The sequence below is a fragment of the Bacillus rossius genome, chromosome 7 (assembly GCF_032445375.1).
Source record: "Bacillus rossius redtenbacheri isolate Brsri chromosome 7, Brsri_v3, whole genome shotgun sequence".
In the NCBI taxonomy this organism is placed as follows: Eukaryota; Metazoa; Arthropoda; class Insecta; order Phasmatodea; family Bacillidae; genus Bacillus; species Bacillus rossius.
This window is the reverse complement of record NC_086335.1, coordinates 55536295-55546231: the sequence shown is the minus strand read 5'-3', so window position 1 is coordinate 55546231 and position 9937 is coordinate 55536295. Positions and strand designations below refer to the sequence as shown.

The 9937-nt window shown below is 39.6% G+C and overlaps 1 protein-coding gene across 1 annotated transcript in view; it reads right to left on the bottom strand.

Moving 5' to 3' along the window:
• Positions 1-19: 19 nt before the first annotated feature.
• LOC134534568 (SET domain-containing protein SmydA-8-like) overlaps positions 20-9937 on the bottom strand; it is a 33470-nt gene continuing 23552 nt past the window's right edge. Inside the window, exons 4-8 of the mRNA XM_063373049.1 lie at positions 7944-8198; positions 6627-6934; positions 5052-5440; positions 3477-3595; positions 20-397 (exon numbers count right to left, since the gene is read on the bottom strand). Of these exons, the coding sequence (XP_063229119.1) occupies positions 134-397; positions 3477-3595; positions 5052-5440; positions 6627-6934; positions 7944-8198 (1335 nt within the window). The 3' untranslated portion in view covers positions 20-133. The remainder of the gene's footprint in view (positions 398-3476; positions 3596-5051; positions 5441-6626; positions 6935-7943; positions 8199-9937) is intronic.

Sequence of the window (9937 nt, the reverse complement as noted above, 5' to 3'; positions counted from 1 at the left end):
GAAATGAAGCGACATTGAGTTTGATGAAGGTGTTTATTGAGTGCTACGTAGTACAGCTATGAAGGAATGTGTTGAGTGCTGGTCTTGCCATCGGTCACTGTCGGGTGGGGGCTACGTGGGCTGCTCTGCAGGGCTACAGGAGGTCCAGTAACGACTGCCGTGCATCGCCGTCCCCGTTGCACGCACGCTGCTCCGTGGGCTGCCCCGCGGGACAGGGGTTGATGGTGGCCTGCAGCGCGGCCAGCGACGACGGCTGATCGTCACCGTCGCCGTTGCGTGCGCACTGCTGAAGGTCGAGGATGCGTCTCTTGGCCTCCACTGCCACCTCCCCCTCGGGAAGCTCCTCCGGCTCGCTGCTCAGCAGCCGGTCCGCCCCGAGCAGCATCTTCTTGCACTCCTGAGCGACAAGCACACCGTTGTCATCGCTCACGGGAGTGCCGGGGGAGGGGGGGGGGGGGTGTTTTGAGTGTCCAAACACCCCCCCCCCCCCCCCCCCCCCCGAAATATTAAAATATATATATGTACTTATGAAAAAATTTACACTTGTCTAGCTGTTGCAAATGCACTTAGATGAAACTAAGAAAGAACCCTTGAGCCGATAACCCTTAATATTCAGCAATGAGTTTTCAACAGTGTCTTGTTAAAAATATCATAAAGTCGGGAAACAAATTCATGTTATTTAAATCCAATATTTTAATTACGAAAGTGCTTAAATAGCACCATATTGCACATTGAAATCAAAATTTTTCCGGGGGAGGGCCCCTGGACCCCCCCTCCCTAGTATGGGGGCAGGGTGTAAGTAAACACCCCCCGAAAAGAAATCCTGGCTACACCCCTGGTGCCAGGGTAGACGTGTCATATTTCTGAGATTCTTTTCATTAAGTACTGTGTTTACCCAGATAACCTGCCCACAGTTTATTCGTAAAATCTGCGTCGGGAAACCGTGGTGCATGTCTTATTCGAAACTTGACAACGCTGTATGGCAACACAGCACAGCTATCAAGCTACAAGGTTGGTTAACCTGCTATTGCTTAATTGATGACGGACATCTTGCACGTGGTTTGTGTGTATTTCTGTTAAGAAATGTATTGCAGTAATTACTGATATGTATTACCACTACATCTTCTGTGTCTTCAAGGCTTGATATTTCTGTGCTGGCATGTTCAATTTAAGGAGGTCCGTTTGTTGATACTTGTGTATTTCTTTTTCAGATGATGGAAAACAGAAACTGATGATGAAATAAATGAGGGATAATTGATGTTATACTGTGTTATTAAAATAGAGGTAGCTTTAATATACAGTGAAAATAAAAAAAAATTCTCTTGTCATTTTCTTTACCACAATAATAATATATGTTGTGGAGTAACAAGTAAGACATATTTTATCCCTATAAGTTACTTTGTTCCCACAGAACACACACACCTTTGTTTGTGCACACTTTGCTGCAATACTATTCCATGCAAACTAAGTTACAGACACCGCTAGTTGGTGATGTATTGTTAATACTTTTGTGGTAATATACCTTACAATTAGACCATGTTATAACATGGAAACATTACAAAAAAATGTTTTATTCTCAACATTGTGAAGCTTTTAAAAAAAAATCAAAATATAGAATTAATTATGATGACAAAAATTTCAGAATATATGTCCAGGGAGCAGAAAGTGAATTTTTTAAAATGTATTTTTATACAGTGAGATTTGGTGGTAAAGAACAAATTGTAATTTCTGCCCCAACACAATGACAGCAGGGGTGATTGCCCCTATTACTGAAAGAGGTGACTCAAAAGAATAGGTTAAGTATGGTAATAAAAACAATATAAAGCTATGCTTCCTGTGGTTTTGCTTTTGCATCCCCACCATTACAAATGCTTGTATGAAATATACAGAATATGCAGTGTTGAACTATTTAGCCATAGTTAGAGAGACAAGATTTTATGGTTTTAATTGTGAGCCAATTTTATTTTTATTATTATTTTTAATATTTATAATTTATTTTATTTTTTAATATATTAATTAATAGTATATGACACTAAAATGTTTTTATTAAATACTTATTTCATTAAAATAATGCCAATTTGACTTGATCATATTGTAATTTCACAATAAATAAGTTTAAATTATGACGGCCAGAATTTTTGGAATAAAAATAAATTACCAAGTGTTCTTAAAAAATTCAGAACTATCAGGAATGTAAAAATTAGTTACTAATATGAAATACAATCTCCTAAACCAATTAAAATTTAATTTTTCCAATCCATTAAAATTATTAATTTTGGTTCAAATGGTATGTATTGTAAATCACATATTAAATTTAATATATTAAGAGAATTTTTTGTAAGAGTTCGGGTTGATTTCATCATTTTGAGTTGCATTTTGGTGTCATGCTGTGTTTTGATATGCTTTTTCGGTATTTTTAATTTTATCGCAGTTCACCATGTAATCTTGTCCCTAGCTGTAATGTATAACTTAACTAGCTGCCCGACCCGGCTTCGCACGGCTATACTAATGGAAAAAAATTAAGCCACATCTCCCATTTACAGTAATGGTAAATAAAAAAAAATTCAGTGAAAATTTATTACAATGCTGTATAATGTACCGGAGAGAAAATGAATAGCACCGATGGTTTCCCGACTCGTGCACGCAACGTACAACTGATGTACCCGTACTTCGCTACGGCAGTCTACAGGCAGATCACTCTTGCGCCACTCATTATACATGCCCCTCCTTGTGGGTACGCCACTGCCGCGCGATGCCTGTTGCCATGGAGACGCAGAAGGCATGAACAATGCAAAATCCTGTTCTCATGCAGACAAAGTACCCACTGTTGCCTGGTTTTAACCACCCATGGGATCTAATTTTCGGAAAATGTCATCCTGCGTAACATAAGGAACATTACTGTGAAGTTTCAAGTCTGAAAAAAATATATATATACATGCTTGAAAAAAAAGGGCAATAAAAAAACAAATTAAACACAGAGAGAGGAAAAAAAAAAACAATAGTTTAGGTTTGCGATTTAAAGTGATAAAAAGTATTTAAAAATTTAAATACTAATTGAACTCTTATGAGGGTACTGATTGCTTCGTTGTTAATATCACACGGGTGTTTTTTACTTGTATGGGAAAATTAAGAATGATAAGGCATCTAGTGCGTGGCAACAATGTTAATAGGCAATAGGAATAAACTTCTAGTGCCTGCGGCATTGTCAACACACACTTTGTACGTGTACTGTATGTTGTATCTAACCCCCTCCAACACATTTGATTCTAAATTGGACTTTAAGTAAGGATCCCTAATGTTATTGATAATATAATATAGCCTATAGCCTTCCTCGATAAATGTACTATCCAACACTGAAAGAATTTTTAAAATCGGACCAGTGGTTCCTGAGATAAGCGCATTCAAACAAACAAACAAACAAACTCTTCAGCTTTATAATAATAGTATAGATTTATGCATTAAAAAAACTGTGTTACCTTCATGTCTGTCTTGAGTTGCGGAGGTTTTAAAGTCCCTTCGCTTGCTTTCCTTCTCATTTGTTCTGCCAGAGCCTCGTGCAGCTCAAACATCACCAGGCCTCTGACGCGCGTCTCCGCTGCAACACATTTGCCACAAATTCCCACATGATAAGTGTTCTACATTACCTTAAAGTATTTTGTACTTTCGAAACACTAACTGAGGTACCCGTGCTTCGCTACCAAAGTCTGCCAGCAGAACACACTCGCACTCCTCATTAGACATAAAGAGCACAAAAATGTCCTTCATTAGTGCTGCTCCATAACCTACGATGAACCTTTGTACAGTGAAGTTAAAGTATATATTTTCCTATCCGTACAGGATGCTTTTCGTTTATTAACAGTTTATTATAAGTCACTACTTTCAATATTAAGAATAGCTTATGTTTTAATGAGGTTTCACTGTACCTATGTTAGGTATTTAACCCTCTTGGTTTTAGCTAGACTTTGATCAGTCAGCTGTATAAATGTTCACATGGGATAGTGAAGTGTGAAATGTGCAAAAAAAAATTGGGGGAGGGGGAATTTAATTTTATTTGGGAGAAAAAAAATCTGTTTGAGTTGCTAACTGACCTGCCTGGAGAATCTACCAAATTTCACTGCTCTAGGCATTTTTTGTTGTGCTTTGTGAATGACAAAAAAAAAAACTGTGATTATGACTATTTTCAGCAACCATTAATACAACACTTTAAGCAAGACAGTATTTAACAGATTTGTAACACTTAGCATCCAAAAAACTTAAAGATGGCAGTTATACAATGGTCACAATCGGTCCTTGAGGCCATGATTACTAATGAGTCATGCTCATGTGAAGAGGGTCATATGTTGGTGACATCTCTTGGTGTGACTCAACTTATGAGCACCGAATACTGAGTTAATTTTTTGATAGGTTGGTGAAGGGGGGGAATTAAACACCTAATTATTAGGTTCACTTGGGTACCTGTGCTTATAAAGGATTTTATAAAGTAGAGATCAAGGAGATAGCACGACAGATTATCTAAAATGAATACAGGAACTGAATATTTAGTCATGGACCGGATACCAAGATCCGTAGTTTCAGTCTTATGGAGGGACCTCCGCACGTTAGGTTAGGTTAGGTTAGGTTAGGTCACTTTACTAACTAACCACTGTCAGAAAAATCCTGAAGGGACTGCCCATCCAAGGGGCAACAATTCAGACAAGATTTCAAAAACACCACTATCAGAAAAATCCTGATGGGCTGCCCATCCAAGGGGCAACAATTCAGACAACCTTTCAAAAACACCACTGTCAGAAAAATCCTGATGGGCTGCCCTTCCAAGTGGCAACAATTCAGACAACCTTTCAAAAACACTACTGTTAGAAAAATACTGATGGGCTGCCCATCCAAGGGGCAAGTTTTCAGGATTATTTAAACTCTTAAAGGAGCGTGTTTTCAGAAATTGGATGGGCTGCCCTTCCAGTCTCTGTACAAATAAACCACTGTCAGAAAAATCCTGAAGGGCTGCCCTTCCAATGGGCAACAATTCAGTCGCCCCCGCACGTCTGTTGTGTCACCTGGGAAAAGCTTGTCGGCCAGGGCCAGGACCTGACGACCCAGCTCGATCTTCCTGTCCAGCAAGTCGCAGCCGAGCTGCCGGAGCCCCCCGTCGCGGTCCCTGCCGTAGGTGACGACCAGCTTGATGCGCAGCTCGGTGAGGTAGTAGTGGTTGCGGTGGAGGACCTTGCCGTCGAACAGGGCCAGCAAGGTCTCGCACTCCTCGGGGCAGGTTACGGCCCTCACGTCCCTCTCCGCCTGCCTCAGGAACAGGGTGATGTCCGAGGCCCGCATGGCGGCGCCGCACTCCGCACACCGCCAGCTCGTGTTGCCCGAGTAGCAGTAGTCCTCGTCTGTGGTGTTGGCGTCCGTCAGGGGGTCCTCGGGCAGGAGGTAGCCACTGCAGTCACTGGAACACGCCAACTTTCACCATCTCCACAGTCTTTCTCGTTTGCCACACTGATTATTGTACATTAAAAAAAAAAAAAAAGTTGTCAGACCGGAGTTAAATCTTTTAAAACTTTACTTAAACCAATGAACTGAATAATAATATTTTGGTTGGATTGTTTGTGATGTGTTTTTCTGACTGTAGTAAAGGCTACCTGTCAAAACATAGCTACTCTGGGAACAAATTTCACTCTCACTCGTGCAAATTATCGGTTAAAATGCTTTGATAGACCCGCATGAGATGTTCACTTCTTCGGTAAGCTCTCGGACAGTTAATCACGTGTTTGGACAAAATACTTTAACTTTTTTTTTTTTTCATGTTTTCGTCTTCTTTTTTTTTTGAGGTCGAAGGACGTTCCGACCATTACTCGTCTTCAACCGACTCATTTCCACTTTCAAATTGCTCATACCACTACTTGTAAACAGTCTCCAGAGTCACCACATACAGTAAGTTTGACATTTCGCGAATTTCTCTGCACTTTTTGCATCTTAAAACGAAACTTAATTGTAGCGAACTATTCAAAACGCGTGATGGGCAACAGACGCGATAAACACAACCTCACTCATCTGGCTCTGGAAGCAGACTGACAAATCACACGACTTCTTCAAACTTAACACTTGATATATCAGTGAATCAGGCTTATTACTTTAAATAAATGTAGTTTTAGAAGTTACTGCTATAAAAATTCACACCCAGGGCCGGTGCAAGGTAAATTGGCGCCCTAGGCGAAAAACCTTAATGCCCCCCCGCCGGACACCCCAAAAAAAAATTTTCCTTGCCTCAAAATACATCACGTAAGCCTAAGATTTTGTCAACAATCAAATGTAAGCAGGCTTGTGTTTTTTTTTTTTTTAATTTTTTACTTATTACAAATCATAAACAGGTCACCGTGGACTTTAAATAATTACTTATATCAATATAAGCATTCCAAACTGTTACAAAAATACATTTTCATCTAGTTTCAATAATCGTTAAAACATATGATATGAGCTGTTATGTGTCGTGCTGCGCCGCCCCCAGCTACTTGGCGCCCTAGGCGGTTGCCTAGTTCGCCTGTGTGGACGCTCCGGCCCTGTATCACACCTGGTAATTTGAGAAACACAGGAACGCTACAATGAGGTTTCCTCAAGGAGGGCAGGAGGCGCACCTGCGCTGGCAGGCCACCGCGCTGTAGAAGGTGCCCAGCTCGCAGGGGTCGAGGCACCGCTCGCAGCGGCAGGCCAACTGCTCGGCCGCGAGGTGGTAGCGCCGCCGCGCCGTGCCCCAGGTCTGGTCCGTGTAGCAGATGGACAGGTGCTCCCCCGCGGGGACCGCCACCGCCGCGCGCAAGAGCAGCTCCCCGTCCGGCGCGAACGTCTTGGAGCAGTTGGCCAGGCAGCTGTGCTCTATGAACGAGGCCGTGTCGTAGATGGTGATGTGGGGCGGGTCCGTCAGGTGGCTCACGTAGCCGTTGATCTGCCGAGCACGTCTTATGTCATCATCTGGCGCCGTGACACAGGGGAACCATGGACAAGACAGGATTCAAACCCGTCCCTGCTGTCTTACCAGTGGTACCTGACTCCAGTGGCGTAGCCAGGATTTGTGTGTTGGGGGTGTTAAGAAGCATGGCTCCTCCGTATTAAAACGGGGGGTTCGGGGATCCTCCCCCGGGAAAACTTGGATTTTAAGGTGTAAAAAAGTGCTATTTTAGCAGTTTTCGGTACTTAAATTTAAATATTGTAATGGTAAAAATTTTATTAATTTTAATATGAAATTTGTTTGAGTGATGAATAAGAAATTAATTAAAGATTTGGTGCTAACCCCCCCCCTCCCCCCCGGCTACGCCCCTGCGCTGACTCCATAAAGCGCTTGTTAAATGGGGCTACTATTACACAATACGAGGAAAATTTTACAAAGGTTATTTGTATTATTTCCAGTTAGTAATTTTGGCTAATAATTTGCCCAGCGTAAAAAAAATATGGCTTGTTTAATAGCAGTGGTGTTTAAGAGGAGGGGTGCCACAGGGGCAGGTGGACACCCTCCCCCCTCCCCGGGGCAGGACGCTTAAAAATTGACAAATAATTTAATACGGTTCCGCTAAAATTACGTTCGTTACGATCCTTATGGGCGGCTCCCCCCCCCCCCCCCCCCCGCAACACAGAAAAACCCCTGTGGCCCCCAGAAAAAATTCCTGGATCCGCCCTTGGACTGGTATCATCTAGTTAAGTTCCTTAGTGTTTTGGCTCTTGGTTTTTTTAGTATGGACTTCTAGTATCTGCAGACAAAAAAAAATTTTTTCATAATTTTCCAAATCTGAATACAGAAAAATTCTGATTTTTAAGTTCTAGAGATAAATTTAGAATAACTTTAAAACATTATTTTCTGTCTTAGAAAAGAAATAACCATGTTCAATTTACTATTTTCATATTTTGTCAGTATTAATAAATAGTATACCTATTGTTTCAATACTTAAGCTAAAACTGACCTCAACAATACCACAAACTTTCAGCATTTCTTCTTCAGTGAAGTCTTTCGACAAGTCGAAAAACTCAGTCAGACAATTGACTATCTCCACTCTGTCACTTTCGTACATCCCACTCTTCATTCTTCGTTCAGAATGGGGCTCCAAGCGCATGAGTATTTGCCATTTCTTTTGATCCATTTTCTTCTGTTGCAAACACCGCAGAACTGTAAGGCAGCGATATAATGGATGCGAGGATTTGAGGTCTTCTCTTTTCAGCTGAAAGCAACAGAAATCATGTTACGGAAAAAATATGTAACTGTTGTATTAAACAAGGAAATTGAATGTGTGTGTGTATTTCTTCCCTAATATCCTACAATTAAAAGATTGAGTAGCCAGTAAACAAAAATTGAATTAATTATGTTAGAAACTAACCTGGAGCACAATAGTCGAAGCAATGGTGTTTATGTTCAACCAAGATAAAATTGTGTCTGTAATTATTTTATTACTTTAAGTATTAAGTAAAATAATATAAAATAATAAAAATAAAGATTAATATATTCAATTTAGAGGATATTGAGCTGGAATGACAGAGCATGGTAACTAAATCTGTAGTCATACTGGTCAATGCTGCTGTCTGCCCTACAGTACGGTACAAACGTTTTGCAAGCCTGGCTCCATAGTTCAATTTTTAAAAAAATGTTCTAAACGGACCGGCAGGGCCAAACAGTAGGCAGCCTGGTTGCACATCAACTGTTCTAAAAATATATATAAATCTTCATAATGATGCTGTGTATCCCTTCTTAAGCACTCGAAGAAAAATGCAGCATCCAAGGAGATTTTTCAACCTCCTTGGCCGCACGCCGCACTCCACTGTTATGAATTCCCTCTCTTCTTCCTCTTCTGACTAGTGGTGGGCAGTGAAATCCATACCTGTTACTTTTTCACCGATATCAAAATTTCATGGGTATACCTGCGACCAGTTTCTACAAGTATCAGTGAAATTCGGTGAAATTGATTACCTACAGTAATACGACCACTAGCTTTTAGTGTCCACATAATCGTTGAATTAAGTTTCTGACGTTTTCAGTCTTAGTACAATCATTTTTTATGTATATATTTTGAAGTAAAACTGTATGTGGAGTATGCGAATTGCATACTTGTAATAATTACCGTAAAAAAAAAAATCACCGTTCACCGAATGAAAGCCTAGCAGAATATCACGGAAGATAATGAATTCTCATAAATGTTTTAAAATTAATATGTGTTCGTTATATTATTGAACTGAAAGGACAGAGATATAAATATGGAATCAATATTATTAAAAAAAATTAAAATAATAATTATGTAGTGTTCTGCACCTCCCTTTGTTACACTAATAATTCTATCTCTCTCTTTCTTTAATTTATTGTTGAAGTAGGGAGAGAAGGCAGTACAGGGTGGAGGAAAAAAGTGTAGGTACTGTGTTGTTGATACCTTCGTAAACTTAATAATATAACATTGCATAAAAACCTTAGAAACAATGCTCTAACAAATAAACAATAGTAGACGGTAACAACTGACGAATCCAATCTGTAGTTTACTATGGAAATATATAGTATTTTAATTATGGAGTAAGAAATTTGTATATTATGTGGATAGGAAATTGATTATTTAAAGAGTGGTGAAAAATCTGAAGTTTAATAGTTTGAACCATAGATAGTAAACATAACACAGCAACACTTTCAATAACAAACATACACTGACATACATAACCTGAACCTGACTCTTGATACATATGAAAATTAACAATATTATTCAACGATATAATTAGGAATCTTTTGTAAGTTTGAAAATATTATAAGAAATGTATATATTCATCCTTTCCAAGTGTGTATAAGAATTTAAGGTTGGTGGAGTTATAACAATTTTAATACTCAACAATAAAATATGAATTTACTTAAAAATTCTTAATTTATATTGTGACAAATCTTTCCTGGAGATTATTTGCAGTTCAAATGTCTTAGGATGTATGTTGG